At 38.2% G+C, this 26,589-nt stretch overlaps 1 protein-coding gene across 3 annotated transcripts in view; it reads left to right on the top strand.

Moving 5' to 3' along the window:
• Positions 1-26,589, top strand: part of GPATCH2 (G-patch domain containing 2) — a 177,930-nt gene that overhangs the window by 135,877 nt on the left and 15,464 nt on the right. The window contains exon 9 of one of the 3 annotated variants that reach the window (XM_040460972.1): positions 19,910-20,045. The exons of the other annotated variants lie outside the window; for them this stretch is intronic. Coding sequence (XP_040316906.1) covers positions 19,910-19,994 — 85 coding nt within the window. The 3' untranslated portion in view covers positions 19,995-20,045. Of the gene's footprint in view, positions 1-19,909; positions 20,046-26,589 lie in introns of those variants that run through there. 3 annotated transcript variants of the gene reach the window in all.

Below are 26,589 nucleotides of genomic sequence, written 5' to 3'. Positions count from 1 at the left end.
ATTCTTGTTCATTTTATATTGCTGAGTCAGTGTTATTGTTTTCCCCTTTAACAGAATTATTATTATTCTCAATTGATTGTTTCAGACGTACATTTTCAAATTTTGCATGTGGTGTTTCTGAAGACTTAATTTTTATTTAGATGAAAATGGCAATCGGAATATTGATCAGAACTACCGCCCTTAGATTTACACTTGCTCAAATTTTAACAGGATAACTGACCGCAGACCATTGCCTCCGTGACTTCCCATTGCTAGTGCACTAGCTGCTGTGTTTAACGTTCCCAAGCAAGCAATACAGCTTTAAAGTACAACGTTGTACAAATTAAACTCAACTGAGAACCCACTAGCTTGCCTAAGTTAGGCAGTCAAGAACTGTCAAACATGTAAGTTGACCATCAGTGATAGTCAAAGTAAAACCAATACACTTACCCCTAAGAATGTGAGATCCTAAAATTATCACCATAATCAGGATAAAATGTACATGTATCAATTACAAATAACTATGGATGAAATATTTATGGAAATAAAATGAGCAGGCAGCAGATCACTATTGGCATTAATAGGCAAAGTTTAATAAAAGCCAGATAATCACCAGAAATGAGAAATATGATTACTAAAGAGGTAATCAGTGAAATGGAGATATGTCCACGAAATAGACCAGAATATATCATAAAAACACACGGAGTTGGAAAAATGAAAGAGTGGTTAAGAGACACAGAAAAAAGTCTAAGATATGTTTAATCAGAGTCTTTGATAAAGAATATAAAAATGCTAAAAAAAGGGGGGAAAAAGCATGGTATTTAAAGAGATACTGGCTAAGAATTCCCCAAACTGACAAATGTTACAGATCCACAGCTGCACATACAGAAAGCACAACTAATACTAAGTGGAATAAATAAACATAAACCCATACCTAGTAGTATATGCTGTAGTACACCAAAAATAAGAGAAGATCTGAAAAGAATCCAGAAAGAAAGGATAAATTGTCTACTAAGGAATGCTAGCTATCCATCAGATTTCTTGGTAGCAACAATGAAACTAGAACACAGTGGACTAAGTGAACATAGATTGGCAACCTAGAAGAACATCTTTCCTGTGCGAACTTGAAGTAAACACATTTTCAGATGTTCAAAAACGAAGGACATTTACTACCAACAGACCTTGGCTAGTAGAATTTTTAAAAGATGTGTTTCCAAAAAAGGATCTCCCAAGGAAAGTCTGAGATGCAAGAATGAATGCAGAGCCAATAAACTGGTAAAGATTTAGGTAAATTTAAACAACCCTTGTCTATATAAAGTGATAATAACAATGATGTGTGATTCATGAGGCTTTTCAAAAGACGATCTAAAATAGTGGGCATCAAGAGCATGTTAACCTGGCAGGAAGCAGATGAGTCATTGCATGGGCATGGGACGAGGGCCAGGGAGGCACTGGAGAGAAGGTTACCAGAGGGCATAAAGAAACTGTTGGGTTGATGAGTATCTTTGTTGTCTCGACTGTGAGGATGGTTTCACATGTATATACCTATGTCAGAGCTTATCCAATTGTACATTTAACTGTGCATTTTGCTTATGTCAACTACACCTCAGTAAAGATCTTCTCTAATAAATTTTAAATAAAATCCCCCCTTGGCTTTCCATATCATTTCAAAGTCTTTATGTTGGCCATCAAGGCCGTCTGTGATCAGGCCCAGCCCTTCGTTGCTTCCTCCCTGTCATCTTCTCCCACTTAGTCTTACTCTTCTACTCCTGCACGGTGGTCTTCATCCTGTTCCCCCAGCTTCCTGTTCCCCTAGCACATGGACCCCACTCAAGCCTCAGGGCCCTAGCACGTGCTGTTTGTTCCCTCTCCCTGCAGCTATCTTTATAGCTTCCCGTCTCCGTCAAGTCTGTGTCCTCGGTGTGAAAAAAGCTCTGTCCACGGGGACCATTAAACTCTGCTTAATCTGTCTCCTGATTGTCCCTGTTGCCCTTCTCTTTAAGCTTCATGAGGGCAGGCCTTTGCTTTTCATACTGGTGTATCCCCAATACCAAAAACAATGCCTGATGCGTGGACGATAAATATTCGTTACGGGGCGCCTGGGTGGCTCAGTCGGTGAAGCGTCCGACTTCGGCTCAGGCCATGATCCCCTGGTTCATGGGTTCGAGCCCCTCATTGGGCTGTGTGCTGACAGCTGAGAGCCTGGAGTCTGCTTGGATTCTCTGTCTCCCTCTCTCTGTCCCTCCCCCACTTGTGCGCGCGCTCTCTCTCTCTCTCTCTCTCTCAAAAATAAATAAACTTAAAAATATATATATGGAAGCAAGCTAAGAAGATGATGTAAAAAAATTATTTGTTACATAAAATACTTGTAGAATGAATTTAAAATTGAATCCGCAGCAGTAAAGTGCTCTGATTGAGTCCACGGAGGGGCCTCTACAGTTAGAGGGCCTGCCTTCTTGTTCCCACTTCTCCACTCACCAGCTAGGTGATCCTGAGCAAAATCCTTAACCTCTCTGTCCCTCAGTTTACTTATCTGTGAAACAGAGAAGATGGTAGTACCTGCCCCATAACATTGTTGTGAGAAATAGGTGAGTCAATGCCTGTAAGGCATTTAAAATGGAAGAGCTCAAATGTTAGCTTATTTACATGTATTTTTCCATGTTTCTTTCTTGAAAGCCATTTTCTTTCCAAGTGTGGTATTGTTACTTCCACATGCGTGTTTCCTAAGCACTTGTTAAATGTTATGTTTTTATTATATTTTTCTTGTACCTAGTTTAGAATGTCAAATCATTCTATAAGACTTAAAACAACGGACAGCAGGCCCGAGACCTGTCCTTCCCCGTTGTCCGAGTTTACCCTGCAGAAGAAAACACGTTCAACCCTTTTAGCCATTTCTTCTAGTATCAACCTAAATTACATGCTTATATTACTATTTCTTGAAGTTCTTAGTTTGATACTACCTACTGACTTCCTGCTGTATGCCTTACACACGCACACACACGCACACACACACAGTATCTTCATTTCTCTCTCTCTGTCTCTAGCAGCTATATCATAATCGTCCGACCAAATCAATATTCATTGTTTGCATTAATGTGATTATGTATGTAAATATTATTCATAGATGTATAATTTTCCTGTTGTCACGGAGATAGCTGTCTTGTTTTTCATTGCTTTGTTTTCTGTGTGCCTCACCCCAGTTCATCAACCACCACAAAGCAGTGTGGTTCCTCTCAATTCTTTTTCGTGGTGGCATCCCTCTTGGAGCTGTTCATTTCTCAATCGATTCTGAACTGTTTGCCGTCTGGACCTGCTGCACAGCTGATATCCTGCGATCTCTCTTCGTTACCGCCCCGGGGATTTCCCTCGACTCTCTGACATGGGATTTCCCTGTTCCCTGGGTCCCACGCCATGATTTCTCCTGAGCTTTCGGAGAAAGAGAACAGTCGTGGTTAAATCTGTGGGACTTTGTGTGTCTGAAAATCTGTTTATTCTAGTCTTACACTGATTGATTCGGCTGGTAATTGAATTCTGATTTGAGACCCATTTTTGCCCCAGGATTTTGAAGGCATTACTCTAGTGCCTGTGGTTCTCGATGGTTTCCATTTTCTCTGCTCTCTTGCGATTTGGATGTTGGAGTGCCCTCCAATGGTCCTCCAATTTTTCTTAACTTCTCTTTCATATGTTGTTGTCTTCAAAGATTTCTGGGCAATTTTATCAATGTTATATCCCAAACCTTTTATTGATTAAAAAAAAAAATTCCCTTACACTTTTCATTTCCAAGAGCTCACCTTGTTTCCTTGAACATTCATTTCATAGATCCTCCGTGTCTTGTTTTGTGGATGCAGTATGTTTTCTTGTGTTTCTAAGAGTAACATTTGTGCTTGGCACGGGGCAGTTTGTAAAGGTGAAATCAGCCCAAGGAGAGAAAGACTCACTCAAGTTTAATTTTTGTTACCAGTTTTATTAAGCGCAAGGCACAAAATTCTTCACCTTCCTTATTTATATGTGTTTTTCTCCGTTTCTTTCTTGAAAGCCATTTTCTTCCTAGTATTTTTAATATCGTCTTGACTTTTCTTACCCCTTTTGGATGACTGACTGCACTTCCCTTTCTCAACTTGTGGAAAATATAAAGGTTAGAAGAGAGAACTGCAAGGCATTAAATCAATAAATTTTAGGATCATTTCCTCACAAAACATAGCAGGCAGGTACGAAAAGATAAATGCACAAGTGGTCTGCCATTAATGACTCAAAGCTGAGATTCTGAGGCAGGCTCCTCGGGTGGGCAGTCCTCGCGGATGCCCTGAATGAATCCAGGGCCGTGCAGTGATGGCTGTCGCCTGTGGGTTGTACTACCTCTCGCCCTCAGCTCCGCAGGAGAATCTTCAAGACCTCCATAAAGGGGTATAATGCGATTCGGTAGTGTTCCAGGCATCCAGTTTACCCTATGTCTCTTTTTTTTTTTTTTTTTGGCCACATCCACTTTACTGTTCATCTAGGCTCTTTCAGTCAGTGATGGGCACAGGGCAATTGTGTCTCTTCCAACTCTGAGACTTCTTTTATGGCTAACAGTACCCGAGAGGTGACAACCTATTGAAGTCTCCTTTAAACAACCAACGTACTTCAATAATTCCAGTCAGTTCTCTCAGGAAGGCCTACCTCATCAGCAGTGGACTCTGTCACAGTATCCTGCGCTTCTTCCTCCCGAAAGGGCAGTGTTCCTCTGGGTCCCCCAACTGGCTTCTCACTCTTCACCCATCGCTCCCGAGCTTCCGCCGCCATCAGCAGTGCTCGGCATAACATGCCATTAATCATATCCACAGAGTTATTAATGAAATACAAATGTGTTTTCTTTGCTCCTGCGTTTGTTGTAAACATCGTTAACATTCTCCATCTTCTCAGTCATGATACTTAATGGGTCCTGGCATCAAACTTTGGACTCATTCTTAACATAGATATAATGTAAACTAACTTAAACTCAAATTATAAACAGAGGTATGATATAATCTCATTGATTCAAGCAATATTAGTGCCACTCATCTTCCTTTTAGTTTGCTGCTTCCATTTTTTATTCCCTGGGGGGAAGCCCTTATCCTGGAGCAGGTGTATCAGACACTGAGTGGTGTGAAAACTTTTCACCATAACATTATCCTCTTATATTCGTTTGCTGTGATCCACCAAGATTTTGCCTCGCAGTGCTTGAGGTTAATGGTTTCCTGTCTTGCATTCATCCGCGTTGTTTATATATTTTTGATTATTCCCATCTGACATTTCCGTGTCATTAGTCTGTGAGGTTTTATTTTCTAGCCGTCCTTCTATTTCTGAAGAGTTCTCTGTCCATTTTCATGGGGCACCTGGGTGGCTCCATCAACTAAGCATCTGACTCTTGGTTTTGGCCCATGTCATGATACCACGGTGCATGAGGTCGAGCCCCTCATTGGGCTCCGCGCTGACAGCAAGGAACATGCTTGGGATACTCTCTCTCCCTCTCTCTCTCTCTGGCTCTCTCTGCCCCTCCTCCACTCATACTCTCTCTCAAAATAACTAAATGAACTTTAAAAATGTTCTCTATCCATTTTCTTACTGTGGCTTTTAGTCTTAAGTTTATTGTATATTATCCCTCATCTAACATTGAATGAGCGTCTCAGAGTCTCTTCTTTGTGTTGTCGTTTTTACATACCCTAAAACTTTTGAAAACACAAATAAAAACTTAGTGAAGTTTTAAAAACAAAATGTTTTTAAAAAATAAATACATGAAAGCAGACACAATTTTAATTTTTTAAAACCACTACTTACTACGTATCACTGTCAATATTTAATAATTAACAGGCATAGTTTTTGAGTGGTCATAGCCTGCAGTAGATTGCTAGCCAAAATGAGACACACACTCACACATATTCACACTCATTCACACACTCAGCTCAACCTTGGGGGCAGTGCATCTAAGTGTTTTATAGAAACACTAGTGGCATCTAGATTTCTTGCTTCAACCCATATCTTTCTCTTTAATTCCAGACTTGGTATCCAAGCCTTCCATTTTTTTAGTTCATTAGTCAAATATAATTTTTTACTTCTCAAAGTTAGAAAGTTCTTTTCCTCTGCTTTCACCTCATTTAAAACTCCAATTAAATAATTTCATATTTTTGGGCGCCTGGGTGGCGCAGTCGGTTAAGCATCCGACTTCAGCCAGGTCACGATCTCGCGGTTCGTGAGTTCGAGCCCCGCGTCAGGCTGATGGCTCGGAGCCTGGAGCCTGTTTCCGATTCTGTGTCTCCCTCTCTCTCTGCCCCTGCCCCGTTCATGCTCTGTCTCTCTCTGTCCCAAAAATAAATTAAAAAAACGTTGAAAAAAATTTAAAAAAAAAATAATTTCATATTTTCATATTGTTTCTAAAGCTTCCCAAAGCAAAAGCTAGTAAAACATACATTAAGTGATGCCTGATACTAAGTGATGTACCATTCTTGAAAATACCTTGCTTTTTTAAATACTTCTTTAGGCTTATGATTAGTCTTTATTATTCTTTAAAAAAAATTTAATGTTTATTTATTTTTGAGAGAGAGACAGAGCGCAAGCAGGGGAGGGGCAGAGAGAGAGAGGGAGTCACAGAATCGGAAGCAGGCTCCAGGCTCTGAGATGTCAGCACAGAGCTCGATGCAGGTCTCGAACTCATGAGCCTTCGACCTGTGAGATCATAAACTGAGCCAATGTCGTGTGCCCAACCGACTGAGCCACCCAGGTGCCCCTGTAATTCTAAGACTCCATACAAAAGGATTGATAGACAAAAATTATCAGCAATTTTACTGAATTATTTTGATCATATCAGGGCCTTTCCTTTTAGATCTGGTACTTTTTTTCTTTAATCTATTCTGATTCTTTACTTACATGATTTTGTCATTTATTCTTCTGAGGCACAAAGGGCTAAATCATCCAACTGTTTGATATATAATTTGAAATTAAGTAAAAACATTCTTATTGTTATTATTAAATTCTACTTAATATCTTTAAATGCCTTTTAAAAACATGTGTTAATTCACTTTTACTTAGTTCTTAGTAGCATTACATTATTTATTTACTTAGTGTCAAATAATTTGATAATCCCTGGATGCTGTTGTTCTATTTCTTATGTTAGCAACTAATAGTGAGAAGAAAGAAATCAACCTTTTTTTTCTTTGCTTTCCTCTCCCCTGATTAGTAGTAAAGAGTCTCCTAACATGAAAATAATGACAATAGATTTTATCAGAAAAACAACAAATCCCATCACATTCTCTCTCTCTCTCTCTCTCTCTCTCTCTTTCTCTCTCTCTCTCTCTCACACACACACACACACATTCATGTCAACTGTCTTCCATTAAGTTAGAAGAACATTCTTATTTACTTTAATACAGAGCATATTCATGTTTCCATGATGATACAGATCACTGTATTGTGTTCTAGCTGTAACAAATAGAATTATAGCTGTTCTTTATTTGATCTTCTAAAGATCCAGAGATGTTCAAGGATTGGGTTGCTCAGTCTTCCCCATCATGTCATCTGGTATTGGAGAAGGAGATCTAATTTGCAACAGATATAAAACTATTTGTCATTTTGCAGGTTTGCCAAAAATAAATGAAACTATTAATCCCTGCATTTTTGAGCAGCTGTTAATAAATTGGGACAGGATAACTGTTCATTAGAGTGCTTGTTAATGATGTGGACTATATTTATTCAGTGTGCTCTTCACAGAAATGTATCGACAAAATTAAATACGTTAACAAAAGTAAATGATGCTTTAATTTTTAAGATGAGAAGTTGCCTATCCTATGTTAACAAATCTAGGATTTTAAAACAAATCCTTCTTTGTCATATTAAATCAATGATTCAACACCATATTTTGAAGCAAGTTATATCACTCAGCATTTCAAGTTTGATGTACCTTACGTTTATATGTCCAAAATAATGGTTTGAAACTGCTTTTAAATACTAATTTTAAAATTAAAATGTCTATTATGTTATCATTTTTTTTCTTTACAAACTAAAATTAACATTACATTTCATTGTTTTAAAAAAGTATACCCAATCTTCCACCTAGAAGTGTATTTCGGAATTGTTAATTCATTCATATGTATGCATGAATGAACAAGTAGAATATTTTTACATATTCTCTTTAATAAGAATGTATACATTCCAAAATTGTTCAATTGGAGTATATTTAATTGCATATGTGTTCTAATTTAAATTTTAATAACTTTTAGGTATAGATACTTATACTAGAATAATTGGAAATATACCACATATACAACATAAAATGATTTTTAGGGAATTTAATCCGTTTTATGCTATATGGTCAAATTATTATATTGTGTTTAAAAAGGCACTATTCTTAAATTGCCAGTTCTCGGGGCGCCTGGGTGGCGCAGTCGGTTAAGCGTCCGACTTCAGCCAGGTCACGATCTCGCGGTCCGTGAGTTCGAGCCCCGCATCAGGCTCTGGGCTGATGGCTCAGAGCCTGGAGCCTGTTTCCGATTCTGTGTCTCCCTCTCTCTCTGCTCCTCCCCCGTTCACGCTCTGTCTCTCTCTGTCCCAAAAATAAATAAACGTTGAAAAAAAAAATTTTAATTGCCAGTTCTCATGCCTCTTGTCCTTTTGGCATCTAGAAATTCTGACCTTCCTTGCCAAAATTTTACACTAATGATTATGGATAATTATTTTAAATTGTGATTATACTAAGTAAAGTTACTTATCAGCCAATTCGAATTTTGAGAGATTGCTTTTCAGTGTAATCTGAGTAATCCACACTGGTAAAAAAGGGATTTGCCATTTGGAAATATGTAATGTGTCCACTGTATGGTAAATAAAAAAGCAATCAAGTACTTCCCGGTGAAACATGCATGACAATGGCCCCTCTTTCTTGAAATCTGGTAGATCAATTGGATGATTTCAAATGACTAAAAGTATGCGCAGCCTCTCATCTCTAGAACAACAGTTGAATTTGGCCATGGTCACTAATAACAGAAAATAGCATGTGAAACCATTCCAGTGACCTGTAGCTGAATAAATTTGTCTTGTGGAGTCCCGTTTCCTTCAGACAGGTGTCTGTTTCACAGTTGGCACTCTGCAAATTGGTCCTGTGATTAAATGGGCATGGACACAAAACTAACCTTTAACTCCCAAAGATGGTTCCCCTAGGAAATGACGAAGATACAACCATTTGTATCTCTATTGCTGCATGGGTTATAACTTCATTACGAGGACATTTGAGGATCTGCTCATCCGATGTGTCTATGTGCCAGAATACAACCCAAAACAACAAGTATTCCTAGTTGATTAGTAAAAGAATTACTGTGAAGGTTAATATTTTAAATCAGCAATACCATAAACAACAGCTACTGCTTCATAATCCGTACCTTACAAGCCTCCAGAATGAGCCTAGTAGATTCATCTGCCACACTGAAAACACAGCGAATTTAAAAATGCTATTTCAGGAGCACCTGGGTGGCGCAGTGGGTTAAGTGTCCGACTTCAGCTCAGGTCATGATCTCTCAGTTCATGGGTTCAAGCCCCTCGGGCTGTGTGCTGACAGCTCAGAGCCTGGAGCCTGTTTCAGAGTCTGTGTCTCCTTCTCTCTCTGCCCCTCCTCCGCTCACACTCCGTCTCCATCTCTCTCTCAAAAAATGAGTCAACATTTAAAAAAAAAAAATTTAATGATACTTGATGTCTATAGAACAGAAATTATATCAACTCTTGAATTGTGATATATGTAACTGCTTATAACAGGGATCATCCTGAAATCTAAAAAAGTCAGTGCTGGGGCGCCTGGGTGGCGCAGTCGGTTAAGCGCCCGACTTCAGCCAGGTCATGATCTCGCGGTCCGTGAGTTCGAGCCCCGCATCAGGCTCTGGGCTGATGGCTCAGAGCCTGGAGGCTGTTTCCGATTCTGTGTCTCCCTCTCTCTCTGCTCCTCCCCCGTTCATGCTCTGTCTCTCTCTGTCCCAAAAATAAACGTTGAAAAAAAAAAAAATTAAAAAAAAAAATAAAAAAGTCAGTGCATATATAAGTAATTGGAATGTTTTATTTAATGTTCTATAAAAATATTCAAATATGAAACATTTAACTATCACTTGTTTTAGCTGATTTTAACTACCTTTCAGTTATGAGGCAACTTAAAAATAAATACAAAAATCACAAAACAATGTCTCATAGAGTTAGAACTATGTTTTCAAAAGAATCCACTTGTTTATAATCAGTATTTTTTCCTTGCTCTTTCTCTTCAGAAATATTTTTTCATCACTCTGTAGTGATTTGTTTGTATGCCAAGATATTGTTGTGAATTTACCTTTGTTTACTTCATATACTTCTGATCAATTCCAACTCATGCCCAATTATATTACACTAAATTAACATAATTCAACAGATGTTGATATTTAAATGTTTTCTGGCATTCAAATCTTGGACAGCTGTCTTTGAGCTTGGGGAAAAGGCAAACATTTAGAGTTAAATGCTGAACATATGCTTAAATTACTAATTAGAAAGATGGAATAAAAACTGTGCATTATCCTTTCTAAGGACAATAAACCTCAGATAGGGATTTCTGTAATCTTTTTACATCAAGTTACAGTCCAGAGGTGTACTCAGACTAGACGACATAGACTTCATGGGTAACTTAATTTAATTTCAAGTTTGATCACTTAAAAATTATGGAGAGTGTCACTAAGATTTGAAAAAAACTAGAATGACTTCATACTGGCAGTTTTAAGAATTGAAAGAATGCCTTTCACTTACAATGCGAGGATGGTAAAAGCAGTTTTTGACAATATTTAATTGTGGAAAATCTATCATATGCAGAAATACAGAGAAAAATAGAAACTCCATGTGTGTCTCTCTCAACTGGCTTAGATAATTCTCTGTGTGGCTTATGTTGTTTCGTCTATATCCCTGCCCACTCCTTCCTCCAACCCCATAGCCCATCTATCATATTATTCCAACCAAAATATATCAGTATGTTTCTCTAAAAAGAACAACCTCTTTTAAACAAAAAGAAACCACAGTACCAATATCACATCTATTTAAAAAGCACTAATTTCTTTTTTTTTTTTTTAATTTTTTTTTTCAACGTTTATTTATTTTTGGGACAGAGAGAGACAGAGCATGAACGGGGGAGGGTCAGAGAGAGAGGGAGACACAGAATCGGAAACAGGCTCCAGGCTCTGAGCCATCAGCCCAGAGTCCGATGCGGGGCTCGAACTCACGGACCGTGAGATCGTGACCTGGCTGAAGTCGGGCGCTTAACCGACTGCGCCACCCAGGCGCCCCAAAAGCACTAATTTCTTAATGTATATGAAGATACACAGTTGATATTCACATTTCCCCAATTATTTTATAGTCTTTTATCTTATACATTGTGTAAACTTGGATCAAAATGAGGTCTATCTCTTGTAACTGGTTGGTACACATCTCTGAAGTTCCCTTTGATTTATAAATATCCCCTCCCTCAGCATTTGTTTTTTCCTTGAAAGTTTTTCATTGCAGAAATCAGTTTGTTCTGCAAAGTTCGTCTCCTCTGAGGACTGTTGTTGATTTCATCCACATTGTGTCATTGCACATATTCTTGTCCCTTGTGTTTCCTGTAATTGACATTTAAATCTAGAGAATTGATTATATTCAGGTTGTTTTGTTTGTGTGTTTTGTTTTGTTTGGGACAAGACTGTTTCAGAACTTCTCTCACTCCATGTCTCTTTCTGTGATTGATTAGCCACAGTGATCCCAGATCCATTCATTAAGGGTTACAGAATGGTGAGATGTTAATTCTGTCATTTTACTTTTGCTTATTGGTTCGATTACTTCTGTTAAAAATCGCCTCCCCACCCCCCCTTCAACTACTTGATTACTTTGAAGCACAGATCATGCAGGAAATGCAAGATAAATACTTGATCTCTTCCCTTTAGTTATTAGTTTTCAAAATTAATTGGTTCCTTACATTTTCTAAAAGTGACCAGTGAAACTTTGTTCTGTTTTGTTTTTAACTCATTTATTTAAGCACATTTCATGTGTTTCAATTCATTAGTTATTATTCTAATTGATGTTAAAATTGGCCCATCTTTGAGCAATGGAAAATTCTTTATCCTGTTTCCTTTCTACTAGTCTTTGCTTTTTTGCCATCTGCTACTTTTACGTTTTCAAGGCTACCTTGGACCTTTTCTGGCCTACACCAAGAATCAGCCAATTCTTTAAGAACAGAAATAGATTCAGAAACTACAGTCTGGATGTTAGAGGTATTATTATTTCTAGCCCTTTTCAATGAAATAAGTTAGGAGTAAAATAAATAAGTAAATAAATAAATAAATAAATATTAAAAAAAAAACATATTGCCTCATACTGATAGTCCTGGGTAAAATTCAAGACTTCAGTATTTTTGTACTTTCCATCACTGATTTTAATCTTGTTTTTCAACATTGAAAATACTACCTCTCAATAACACCATAATAATTACATTTGAGCCCTGAACCATGTGAGGAGGTTAGGGGCACCAACACCCTGTGCAGCCAAAAATTCTTTAATAAGTTTTGACTCCCCAAAACTTAACTACTTACAGTCTACTGTTGACCAGAAGCCTTACTGATGACAGAAAACAGTCGCTTAACACATACTTTGTATGCTCCATGTATCATATATACCGTATTCCTATAATAATGTAAGCTAAAGAAAAAATGTTAAGAAAATCATAAGGTAGAGAAAAATACATTTATAATACTGTACTGTGTTTATTTGGAAAAAATCCCGTATAAGTGGACCCATGCAGTTCAAACCCATGTTATTAAAGTGTCGGCTGTCTTCATTTTATCTATCTCCTCCTACACATATAACAGTCTCAAAATCACCATATCATCATGACCACCAAATAAAATACTCTGTAAGGAGAGTTTAAATTTATTCTTTTTTCTGTTTGTTTTGCACTTAGTATATATTTCACTAGGAATATATAGTCAATTCCTGTTTTTTAAAGTCACTTGAAATAGTTTGTAAGTATAGATACACCGATGTATAATTAGCTTCTTTTGTTCCATTTTAATATTGACACTGTTTTTTAAAATATATTTAATTTTGTTTTATCATGACAAAAAATGGTTACTGGTTCTGTAATCAAATCTCCACACACACAAAATTATTTTCAAGAAGTCTAGCCGGTACCCTGTCGCCTCAACAGGGGTGGGTAGCCATTGTTCTGTTTTGTTCTCTATTTACGGTTTTTCCTTCCATTGGCTCTTTGTTTTTTTCCACTTTTAGGATAAGCAAGTATACTTCGCTCCTTCTCTCTGTTTTTCCTTTTCCTTGCAGTTACTCGCACCCTGGTAAACCATTTGACACTTCAGAAGGTTTTTTTTTTTTTCCTAGTATTTACATTTACGTTAATACGTTGGGCAGAGGAGGCTATTTGCTGTTGGTTCTCTACTGTGACCTTTACTGAAGTTGACTAGTAACCTCTTCTGCCCTTCTCATTCCTCTCCCAAGCATTGGCTTTGAAGTAAATGATACTCTGCTAATACCTATAGTCAGCAAATTCCTTCTATTTCTCCTATATACTCTTCATTGCTCTCCGTTTTTCAGTGGCTGTGCTCCGTGTACATTGCCTGAAACTTAACAACCATTAACAACCATTCGGTCCTGTGCTGTCTCCTTAGTTACAATTTTAGTTTTAGTTCTAGTTCAGTTCATTTAGCATTAATTCTACAAATAAATACAATGTTAATGATCCTCATCAGATGGGAAGTCAGTGTTTCTCTATTCTTTTTGTTTTACTCTGGAAGAGCTCATGGGAACAATATTCCTTGAGCTCCTGCAAGTTATTAAGGGGTTGTCCATGACCTGTATATGTAAAGGTCACTTTGGCCAGATTTATAATCCATGGTTCAGATCCTCTTTCCTTAATAAACAGGTTGCCCCATTGTCTATATAAAACATAGTTTTCAATGCCTGATAGAGTCTGGTTTTTTTTCCCCCACAGGTACAGTGCTCAATGATACTTCCCTTTTCTTTAATGCCCAAGAGTTTGACTAGACCGTATTCTGATATTGGTCATTCTAGGTGTTTTTTTGTTTTGTTTTCTTTTTTCCCAAGGATGAAGTGTGCTCTTCCCGTAGGTAGTTGTTGTTATTCTTGGAATAAATTTTAAGATTCCCTCCAATTATAATTTTTCATATTTATTTTGTTTCATTGCTTGGGCTTTGCTTCAAAAGTTTCTCTTACATATATATTGGATCTTCTTTGCCTATCTTCTGTAGTTATCACTTACCTGAAACGTTTTATCTCTTCTCTTATTGCCAATGTTTTTATGCTTTGCATTTTCTATTTCTCATTACTTTCTCCTATTCTCCTCCATCCTATTTATTCACTCCTGTGTTCTAGTTTCATTTCTGAAATGATTTCTAATTGTTTTCTGGAAGCTGTCTTGTTGTCAGGGTTATAGTTATACTACATGTTATTATGTAAATTCAAAAAAATAGGGTTCCTGCCACCATATTTCTAGAATATCCTGATTATGACTTTTATCTTAAAATTACAGGATTCCAGGACTTCTTCATAACATACATATTTTTAAGTGGCAAATAAGTGATTGAAGTGATAAGTGGTCAAGGCTGCATTTCTCTAGCAGATCCATTTAGCAGGTCATGCTTTTCTAGTCTTTTAGTATAGTATTGTCCATGTTTCTTTAAAAAAAAATGTGGTTTCATGCATTACTTCCACACATCTTGAAGGAGTTTTTTTACCAAATGTATAAAAGGCACTGGTCTAGATGATGTGTTTGGAACCCACATACTGGATACAATCTCTGCATTCCAGGATCTTACATCCTAGTCAGGAAACCCTGGGCACCATCCATTATTCCTTGTATTCTTTCACTCTTGTCCCCTTCATTCATTCTCATAACGTAGCCAGAATGACATTTGGAAAACCCAAATCTGTTTGTGTGTACTTAAAAATTATTAATGACTCCTTGTGCACTGTTCATAGGTTTTTAATTGGTGCAGCAACTCTGGAAAACAGTGCGGAAGACCTTCAAAAAATTAAAAACAGAATTACCATATAATCTCACAACTTCACTTCTGGGAATATATCCAGAAGAAACAAAAACACTAGCTCAAAAAGATACCTGCATCCTCTGCCCTGTTTGTAGAAGCATTATTTATAATAGCAAAGACATGGAAGCAAACTAAATGCCCATCAATGAGTGAATGGATAAATAATTGTGCATCTATATGCACAATGGATTATGTAGTCATGGGGGGAAAGGAAAGAGCAAGTCCTGCCAAGATGGATGGACCTTAAAGCCATTATGCTAATTGAAATAAGTCAGACAAAAAATACTGTATGGTGTCACTTAAATGTGAAATTAAAAAAAAGAAAGAAAGAAAGAAGAAAGAAAGAAAGAAAAGAAAACTCATAGAGAAAGAGATCAGACTTATAGTTACCAAAGGCAGAGGGTGGGGAAGGTGGTCAAAAGATAACAAACTTCCAATTATAAGATAATTAAGTCCTAGGGATAGAATGTACAACATGATGACCACAGCTAACACAGCTGTATGACGTATAGGAAAGCTGTTAAGAGAGTAAATCCTAAGAATTCTCATCACAAAGAGAAAAGTTTTTTCCTTTCTTTTTTTTTTGTTTTCTTTTTATTGTAACCATGAAAAGTTGGATGTTAGCTGAAGCTACTATCATGCTGTATACCTCAAACTAATATAATTATGTATGTCAATTATTTCTCAATAAAAGCGTAAAAAAAAAAAAAACATGCACACACAAATAGATGGAAACACACACACACACACACACAGAGATTCCTGATGGCTTCCCATTGCCTTTAGGATCAAGTCCGAAACGTGACTTGCAAGGCTTTTCTTGTTCTACCACTCTCACTATTCCAGCCTCATCTCCAAATACTCCCCACCTGGAACACTATTTAGCAGCTGCAGTGGACTTGTTTTAGTCCCTCAAATAAACTATGCCCTGTCTGCAGAATTTAAGACCCATGCAAAGGATACAAAGTACTGTGGGAAATCAGCTTGACAACCTATGATTTGATATTCTGTGTTCTGTTGTATTAGCATAAATGACACATTTGTATGTTTGTTTATAGAATATATTTAGACCTTATTAGCTAATGATAAATCTATTATATTTCCCTATTTAAATATGTTCTGGTCCACGGAGTTTCTCTACTTCTTTAGGCTTATGATTGGGGGAGGAAAGGTGCAGAATTAATACAGTGTTCAGTTCGCCATATGCAAATTCCCTTTGTCTGTGGGAAATTGTAGTTAAGACTTACCGAGAACATACTGTGAGCCACACACTCATTTGGCCCTCATATCAACTCTTTGAGGTTGGTTCTATTATTACCTCCTTTTTTTCAGATGGGAAAGGCAAGGCATAAAAATTAAGTAACCCACCCAGGTTCACCCAGGTTGTTAAATGGGGAAGCAGCAACCGAACTTCATCGCTTTTGATTCCCGAATCCCACACTCTTAACCATTGTGCTATACTGCCTCTCGTGATAAGTGGATAATATGGGTAATAAGGACCAAAGACAGGGAATTTAAAGCATACTACCTAAAATTGGAGAAAACAAATTGCCCATCATTTTTACAGTTAACTACCGTAATAGCTAAGATTCCCTGAGTGGTAACAAAGCGTTTATTTTATCTCATTTAATTTCCAAAATTACCCTGTTAAGTAGATATTGTTGGTATTCGCATTTTACACGTGAGGAAATGGGTCAAATAACTTTTCATAGGCCAAATGCCAGGGGACTGACAAAGTGCTCTCTTTTGAAGTTAATTTTTGTTAGGGTATGTTCCCATTGGCATTTAAAGATAGTAGACCTGAATTACCAAAATGAGAAAGGTCAAAGGTCTTGATGGCATAATTCATCCTGAATATAAGCTAATGCACTCCCAACTTTTCAAGTATAGTATTTCAATTGCATTGAATTGAATTGAACTGAAATGAATTGAATTGAATTGAATTGAATTGAATTGAATTGAATTAGGTGAATCCTGAAGTACTCTTTCTCTTGATTATTGAATATTCACATACATGCAGGAGCACAAGCCTCCTGGTACCTTACCTAACTATTACAGTATATTTCACCGTCCAGTAAACATTTGTTCACAAGTGTGTAAAACTTTTATGTCCACCTTGTTCATTCATCTGTCAAAAACTATCATGGAAGAGAAGGAACCCAAAGCATTCTTTTCATAAAGTTACACTTAGCAACTTAAGCAAAATGTAAAATTATGTAAAAACAGAAACACTTTTATATCAAGGTGCCTGCTGTGCTTTAAAAAGCTGACTTACACGTATGGGCTTGATTTTTCACATATTTATATCCCGAAGCCCAAGATAGGGACTGTGTAGTTTTGTGGTTTTTCTATTCCCATAAGTAAGCATTTATTTATTAGAGAAATTGGAACTTCAATAAAAATATTAATTATCATAAAAACAAGTTACTATCAAAACTCTGGCATGCCTTGTTAAAGTTTATTCAATAATGATTTAAATAAATGCCTGATGTTGGCAAGGCTTGTAAGTGCTAAGGGAAATTTACTTAAAAATATAAATCAGATGTGGGCCCCACTGCATTCAAGGAACATACCGTCTAAGTTGAGTATTGGTTCATATAGATATATCGCTGTAGCTTAAAATAGAAAACATTATTTTCTCCAAGGAGTGAGAGATCATTCTGGCAATGCAGTCAGATAAGGCTGCATAAAGGAGGTGCCATTTCAGCTGAGTCACAGATTCCCAATTGAATTCCACAAGTAAACAACAATGTAACCTAAATTCAAGTAAGTTTGTATTAAATGGTGATGCTCTCTGCCATCTTCCAAAGTAGTAATAGCTCCATATATCTCAGAAGCTTCAAACATTCTGGCCCGTTCTTAAAATATCCAGTCTTTATTACCTCCTCAATACAGAGGTAAAAGTGGAAACCACATCTTCCTTTGCTCTTTAGTGGTCCTACTCCTCAAATGTCACTTACAGCACCTGGAACCATGATATTCCTGTGAGCCCCCTCTCAACGAGTAGTCATGGCACACTTTCCAGAACATCAAAGCAGAGCTCGGTCTTGAGCCCGTATCTGCAACTCAACCACACAAGTAAATTGTAAACTCTATTGAAAGAGCAGAGCCCCTCAACTTCAAAAACTACCTTGGAAATGGATCTACATTTGACTCCAACTCTGCATCCGAGCAGTAACTTTCTGACTGTGGCTGCAAAACAGTCCAAAGCTAGGGGTACAGAGAATTACAGACAGGTGTTTTTCCACTGAATTCACCTATCACGTTAGATAATAAACTGATTAATTTGGCCAAACAGGCCGCTTCATTCTTTTTTTTCTTCCTAGAGAATTTAAAATCACTGTGAATGGACAGATTCACTGAATTTATTCAAATTTGTTGTGTGCCAGGATGTGTCATCACCTCCCACACCTCCATATGTTCTAGCTCCCCGTGTTGTTGAATTGCTTACAGAGCCCCGAAGATGGCCTAAGGTGTGTGCACTTCAGGGCCCCTGTATTCTTTAGATGCCTTCTCTCACCTAGGGGCCTAGGCCTAGCTTTGGAATTCTCTTTGAATATTGAATTTAAATCATTTTCCCACATGATCGGTAGACTTTAACCCCTAGAAAATGAAAGCCGTATCTTTTTTATTTCTCAATCCTCTTTTATGGCATAGGGCATGGCATGCATTACATTTTCAGTAGACCTTTATTAAATACAGTATAATAAACTAAGTTGACTGAGGCAGTATGGTGTAGGGGGGAAAAAATGATTCTTTTGAGGCATGCGTGCCTTGGTTCAAATACAATGACTTCATTTTCTGTTTATGTGATCTTTGACAACTAACGGTGTCTCTGGACCTCAGGTGCCTCAGACCATGATGGGTTTTTGTGAGGATTAAAGTAGATAAAGTATGTGAAAATATTTAGCATAACACCTCGTATGTAGTTGGCACTCAATAAGTTTGGATGTTCCTGGTAATTCAGTAATAAATTCTAAAACTTAGGAAACCAACATGTATTCAAAGTAATAAATATATATATATATATATATATATATATATATATATATATATATTCTGGCCTGCCCTTTTAACTCTATCATTCCCTGAAGCTGGTGAAAGAAAGAAATTCAGGACGTCCGGTCCAGAATATTCCCTCAGAACTGAATTTGAAGCCTGGTTTAGAGTCAGAAATAGCAAATAAGAGAATATAGTAAGAAGTCAACTCAACAAACATATTCATGTGTTACATACTGCACTTGATGAAGTCAATACAAAAATGAGTGATGCATGGGCTTCACTCAAAAAACTTAAGAATATTAGGAATATGCTATAGTTTTATTAATATAAAAATGACAACCATAACATCTTAAGAAACATTGTATAGTATCATAATCATTGTATAGTATCATGTATAGAGAAAGAATGTGGGATTGTATCTGAATCTATAGTCCGAATTCCCAGTTCTTTTATATAAGATGCAAGATGTTATCCGGATCAACATGCCAATTTTTTACATATAGACACATATCTTCTTGCATTTAATGGAGATTTTCAAAAGAATCATGTGGGGGGGACACATGGCTGGCTCAGTCAGTAGAGCATGTGACTCTTGATCTCAGGGTTGTGAGTTCAAGTTCCACATTGGGCATGGAGTCTACTTAATTAAAAAAGAGAAAGAGAGAAGAATCATGTGTATTGTGAGTAACTTTTAATCCCTCCTAAGAGTCTACCCTAGCTTTGTTGTATCATTTTTTAAGGAAATTAGAATAAGTTTATTGCTGAAACTCTATACTAAATGTCAAAGATAAACAGATTCCAAAAATGTATACTTGTAGCTAGGAAATGAGTAAATTAAATCAATATCCATTTACTAAGTGCCTACTATTTCCTAGGTACTATGGTGTGAAGAATAAAAGAATACTCCAAGATGCCTCAAATATCTTAGATTCTGCTTGGAGAGACAATATCCAAATTTGAACTCAGGAGAAATGAATTTTCCTCAGTTTCCCCAAAGAGGTAGTCTGCTACCATAACCCTGTGGACTTAATACGTTGTATGGTCATTTCTTGTTCATGCGTTTCCTGCATTAGGATGTGAGCCCCTTGAGGGTAGAAGACACCTTACTCTGGGTTTTTTTTTTTTAGCATCTAGTGGAATACCTGATTCATAGTCAAGTTTCGTTCATTGTCAAATGAATGTTTTTGAGTAAATTTAAGTAACACTTCAAGAAAGTGGAAGTGTTATCACAAAAAAAAAATGCATGATTGACTGCCAAGTGAAGTGTTAAGGAAAAAGTTTTTACAGTAGTTTGATTTGTTTTAGTTCAGTAAATATTGTGCTTTTCCTGTATGACAGAAGCAAAGTTAGGTTCTGTGAATTACACCCGTTTCTTGGCCTCAGGTTGTCCCTGCATATTTAGCTGCCAACTCCCTCTAATCCGAAAACAATTTGAGGCCATCATATGATAAGTGTAACAGCAGAGACAAGCAGAGATTTGTATGAGATATAGAGGAAAAGCTCTTGGAAGGATACTGAGGTAGGGAAAGTTTAGAAATAAGAAAGCACGTCTAGGTTTAAGGGCCCTGGGAGAACTCTGAAGGGGAAAAGATCATACCCTTAAAAATGGGTGGAATTAGGAAACATGGAAAGGAAGTTTTTTCCAAGTGGGTAGAATCCATTGCTCTAGTGTTAGCACATATACCTGGCCTTGCTTGACTCGCAGTTCCGTAAAAATATCTGTAGGGCTTGGACAAATATGGGAAGCATAATGCCAGCACCATGAAAGCCCAGATGTAACAGCAGTTATCCCAACCAGATTTTTAGAAACCATACTGAATGGTTTGCTCTGTGAAAAGTTTTAGCTTTCCTGTAGGTGTGAGAATATCCTCACGCACATACCCTCAGAATGTCCTCCTAGCTACCTGAGTTGTGTAAGACAGTCACCAACATCTTTTAAACAAAGGTACCCTTTGTTTAGAATGATACAAGAGGTACAAGAAGAAGCTTTTCAAGGAGCTGTTTAGGGATATGGAAGTTCCATTTATTAATACACACAGGACCCATATCATTAGAATAGCAGACCCTCGGGGCTTTAGATAAAGCACAGAACATACCACAAGGAGGAAGTAAGATTTCTATGAAGTAGGAAATACCAAGTACAAGCCAAGAGAAAATCTGAAACACTGAGCTTCAGATTTGCAAGACTCTCCTGGGTTTTTATTGAGTTTTGAAATGAAACATGGGTACATAGTCTTACATGCTATGGCACATTTAAAGCCAACAGAATCAAACACTAAAGAAAAATTTAACTTTTCTATTAACTACCAAGACAACCTATTTGTGTATTAGAAATGAATAATTATATCCTCATTGTAGCATATTGATAGTGTTTGAATGTCATGAGTTTATAATGTCTTTATTTGGTATCTGTTGAGGAACATCTGGCCATATTACACCATGAAGTCCTCTCATCGGTGTCCCTTCACTGTGTGATCCTGGGTAAATTATTTAACTTTTCTGTGCCCTGGGCTTCTTATCTGTAAAGCGGGGATGAAAATAATAATAATAAATGTAGCAGCTAACAGTTATTGATGGCTTAGTCTGTGCAGGCACTGTGCCTAATGTTTTGCACAAATAATTTGTAAGTAAAAATCCTCAGATACACCTTTGAGGTAAGTACTAGTTTAATCACAATTCTTGAAGGTAAAGAAAATGAGGCAAAGAGGGATTAAGTAACACGCCAAAGATTGGTAAAATACTCCAACATTCACAAATAGGGTGACAAGTAGGCTCTTTGACAGACCTAGAGGCGAGCGGGAAAATGGCGGCCTCAGAGGATTTCTGGGCCACCTGCAGGTTCCCACCACCTCCTCCCTCATGGCAGCTGAGCCACTGGAGCACTGCTGTGGGAGTCAGAACAGTCCTTGACTGGCTGGGCATTGCAGCCGGTCCTTGAGCCCCCCCAGAAGCCTCCTGACGCCACCGTCCCTCCCTCACACTTGCCACCACTGCTGGGAGCTACGGGAGGGAAGTGCTTCTCATCAGCACCACACCCAGGCCCATCAGAAGCTCAGAGTAACCTTAGCTCCATGGCAGCCACCAGCCACTAGTTATTGTAGCAGGGTAAAGCAGACAGGGAAGAAGTAGGTCTGGACTTGACCTCTGACGTGGGGGAAGAGACACTGGCAGGCCAGATCACTGTCCAAGAGGCAGCATCTCAGACAACAGGTGATTGGAGGTTATTGGACACAGGGTCAAGAACGGTCCCAGCAGGTAAGCGGTGAGCAGAGACGGGGGCCAGGCGCAGCTGAGGTTTGGGCAAGGGTCTGCCAGCAGCCTTAGAGATGGCCTCAGTCACCAGGTTGCATTTCAGGGCCAGACTTGTAGCATGTGGGGAGATCCAGGCATGACCTAAATCCATAAGAACTAAGATACCGGACGTTTTATGATGAGTAGCTTAAGTCCAGAAGAAAGCGAGGGCCCAGTTACTGGGGCACAAGTACCAAGTTCAGCACACTGTTTTAAAACATCAACCATCCTTTGCTAAAGTCAGGATTGGGAAAGGGGCTTGAGGCACAAGGTGAAGTCAAATGACCAAAGCCGTAGAGAGAGAAGGCAGCAGAATCAAGAAGTGGTTGAGCGTGATGGACAATACCAAATAAAAAGGGAGCTTCCTGTGCAGGAAGGGGCTTGGAAAGAAAACACCATTAAACACAAGGATATAATGCAGTCTTCGTAGATAAGAAGTACTTATGCTTCATGGTAGTTGATACTGAATGTGCATTTTGGTACAGAAGACTGAGATACTGACGTTAACTCCTTCAGTTTAATCTGTTGAGACATCTTGACATCAAATAAAGGGGAGGAGAGGGTAATTTGGATCTAGAAGAGGAAGCTCACAGAGAGCGGGATTTTCCAGCCCCGTACTTCTCTCTGCCACCAGATTACTCCTCCAGTGACACTGCAGACCTGCTTCATTTGTGTGCAGCTGATGCCCTGTCCAGGCTTATATTTTTCTAACTGACAGTGAGTGTTCTTGCCAAATGCCAGGGCCCATAGTCACATCTGTTTGTCTCTCCTCCGCAGCTTGTCTGAGGCTGCTTGGGAACACATCTTATCCAGGGGGCAGCTTTAACTAGGCCTAATTCTCTGAAAAGCCTCTATTTGTAAATGCATACAATGAAGAGACAAGTTCTTACTCTTTTGTCTTTAATATTACTGTGTTTCACACTGCCTGCTTCCGTCCCTGTCAACCCAGGTCGAAAGTCAACCTTTCAGGCAAGGTGGTTTTCACTGGGATTTTTTTGGTTTTGCTTTTTTTTTTTTTTTCCTGGTTTTTTACGTTTTTTTGTTTTTTTTTTTTCCTTCAGATAAAACATCCAGTTTCCTACCACCACACCATTTAAAGGGATGTTGGGATAAACCAGATGAGGTCCATTTCAAAAGCAAAACAAAACAAAGACTCTCTTTCTGAGCTCTGCTTTTCTAATATTTAATAGGAAAACTTCCAGAATTAGTACATGGGAAACCATGTTTCAGATCATAACTAGGTGACGATACTTAGTAATCCAAAACAAAACAACATTATTCCTTCGTCCCTTCCTCTTAAAGACATATTTGTTTATCTCTAATGTTGAAGGTGTCAGTAGTTAGAAAGTTATCAGGTTTTGATTTGTCCCCTCTCTTCACTGCAACCAAATACTGTTAATGGAAACAAATATACAGACATAGCTGATTGGTAATTTCCTTGCAGCGCCTTACCAAAAAATCTTAACATTATTCTTAAGAACTTAGGGACTTTTCATGGAAAAGTGTATTATCATTCTTCAAAACACCACCACAAAAAACAAAAATCGCCAACTATCACCTTGAGTAGTAAGCCAAGTGTTCTGCTTTGCAAAACCAAATGACTCATTTAGACCAAAGCAACAAGGTTGCCTTTGAGACATTCATTGATTTCAAATTAAAAGGTAGCCGCTATGTTTTATATTAAGAGTGACAACCAAATAACAGAGTAGACCTTACTTAGTGTTATTTGTAGCAACTTCATTGCACCTGTCTGAAGGAAAAGGGGGGTGGACAAGCCTAAATGGGGTAATTTTACTGATCAATAATCCAGATCTCTGAATGTGTTGTAACGGATAGTCAATTCCTGATAGAATTACTGAAATGCAACCAGCTTGTTTTCTTATGGTTCAGGTCTTCAGGTTCAATGTACTGACTTTATTAACTTTAACTTTATTCTCCTTGAACGTTTGTCTGTCTCTTCTCCTGTATGTAGCTCTGCTGAGGGTGGGGAAGAGGAGTTAAATGAAAATTCCCATTTCTTCTGCAAAGATACCCAAAAGGGAATTTGGGCCCAGCAATGAGGAGAAATGTTTAAAAGAAGGAGTTGTTCCTGAGGTTTGTTTTCCACCACGTTTGTAAACAGGCCTTCCTAATAAGTTTTAATAGTGTAAAAAAAAAAATGATAAAGGTTTAAAGGCAATACTGACATCAGAGAATGATTTTCAAGCAATTGGAAGACTCTTGTTACATGCATTAGTGCGAGAACAATGTAAATGGAGGCCAGCAATGGTAATAGTCACAGTGAGCAGCTACTATGTGTCAGACCCTCCAGTATTTCTTCTAATTGTTTCTAAAAATGTATTTCTTAAGAGAGACACTCCTGGCTAATTTTCTTTAGCTCAGTTTGAGCTTTAAATGTATCTGAAAGTAATGAAATCTGGCATAGTTGTTTTTTGTTTGTTCATTTGTTTTGTTTTTGTTTTTGTTTGCTTGTTTTTTTAATGCCAGAATCAAGACTTTTCATGGACCACCTGCCCGTCCCTGCCCACCTCCTCTCTGAGATAGACTAACACAAAGAAGTTCCGTGGTGTTATTCTCAGTGGTAACAGAAGGGAGACCTGGGAGGCAATGTGTGTCTAGATTTTGCAAACCCTCTCGTCAGTCTCAACTCTGGCCAACCCCACTGCCTACCAGCATCCCAGGATTCTAATCTCTTACCAAATGACCTTTGATAACTCCACATCAGCTATAAAATTCAGATGCCTCCATGGGGGATATGTGGCATATATATGGCCCATGATCCAACCCCAGTGTTCTTTTTCCTTCATATTATGTAGTCCCTTCTTGAAACACTGCTCCCCAGACGTCCTGAGCTACTCCTAAATCTCTGACCCGAACAAACTGTATCATTTAAAATACTTTCAGCAACAGGTGTAGGAAACCTAACCAGCAATTACTTAAACTAAGGTTATTTATGTTTTGGGGGGTTTTGTTGTTGTTGTTATTGTTTGTTTTTGGGTTTGTTTTTTTGTTTTTTTTTTTTTTTTTTGGTGTGGGGGGTGCTTTTTGGTTACTTTTTTTTTTTTATTTAAATTTTAGTTAACATACAGTGCAATATTGGTTTCAGGAGTAGAATTCACTGACTCCTCATTTACATACAACACCCAGTGCTCATCACAAGTGTCCTCTTTAGCACCCATCACCCATCTAGCCCCTCTCCCACCCACCTCCCTCCCATAAACCCTCAGTTTATTCTCTATCATTAAGAGCCTCTGGTGGTTTGCTTCCCTCCTCTCTTGCCCCGCCCCTTCCCATATGTTCATTTGTTTTGTTTCTTAAATTACAAGTATGAGTGAAATCACGTGGCATTTGTCTTTCTCTGACTGACTTATTTCACTTAGCATAATTCTGTTTTAACAAGAGGATCAGAAGTAGATGGTCCGTGGGCTGGTTTTCACAACTCGACAACAAAAGGGCTGTGCCTCAGAATGCAGATTCCCACTTTATTCCCATTTTCCGAATGGTACCTCCCCCTCCTTCTCAGCTATTCCTGATATCTGAGCCTGTCTGGTGTATGCTCTGCAGGAGGTCAGTTTTACTGCAGTCTTTTGCTGGGAGGGGGGGCGGGGGGGTGAGGGGTGGGGAGGGGCTGGGGGCGGTGCTCAGGAGGGATCAAAGATGTTAAAGGATAATTTTGGACAAAAAGATAAAATCGTGACTCTTTCACAAATTAAAAAGAGTGTGTGTTTGAGATATTATTTAACTCATGAGTGAACGAGGGAACCAGGCAGATCTTATAAGGGCTTCCAGGGAGAAGTCAGAGAAGCACAAATTTATAAAGAGTAAGGAATGGGGACATAAATGTGCAAATGGATGCAGAACTGGCTTTTCCACAGGAAGGAGGATTGTCCTTCCTGGGGACAATTCATTTGCATTTCTATAGACAAGCATTATTTCCATTGCTTGGGTACCTAGGACATAGAATTGTAAACTAGCTCCTGTAGAATCAGAACCTGATGCCAAGAAGACTATGCTCCAAAAGTATAGTTTTCCATTGAAGTACAAATATTTACCTACAAAGGAAGAAAGGTATATGCAACACAACATGTTTAGAATTGTTATAAGGACCAGGGCACCTGTGTGGCTCGGTTGGTTAAGTGTCTGACTCTGGATTTCGGCTCAGGGACAGTTTGTGAGACAGTCCTGCATCGCCCCCCCCCCCCCCATGGGAGGGGGGTGCCCCTCCCCACCCTCAAAATAAATAAATAAACTTAAAAAAAGAAAG

This window comes from Herpailurus yagouaroundi, unplaced genomic scaffold (assembly GCF_014898765.1).
Source record: "Herpailurus yagouaroundi ecotype Mexico unplaced genomic scaffold, PumYag 253, whole genome shotgun sequence".
NCBI lineage: Eukaryota > Metazoa > Chordata > Mammalia > Carnivora > Felidae > Herpailurus > Herpailurus yagouaroundi.
This window is presented reverse-complemented; position numbering and strand designations above follow the sequence as displayed.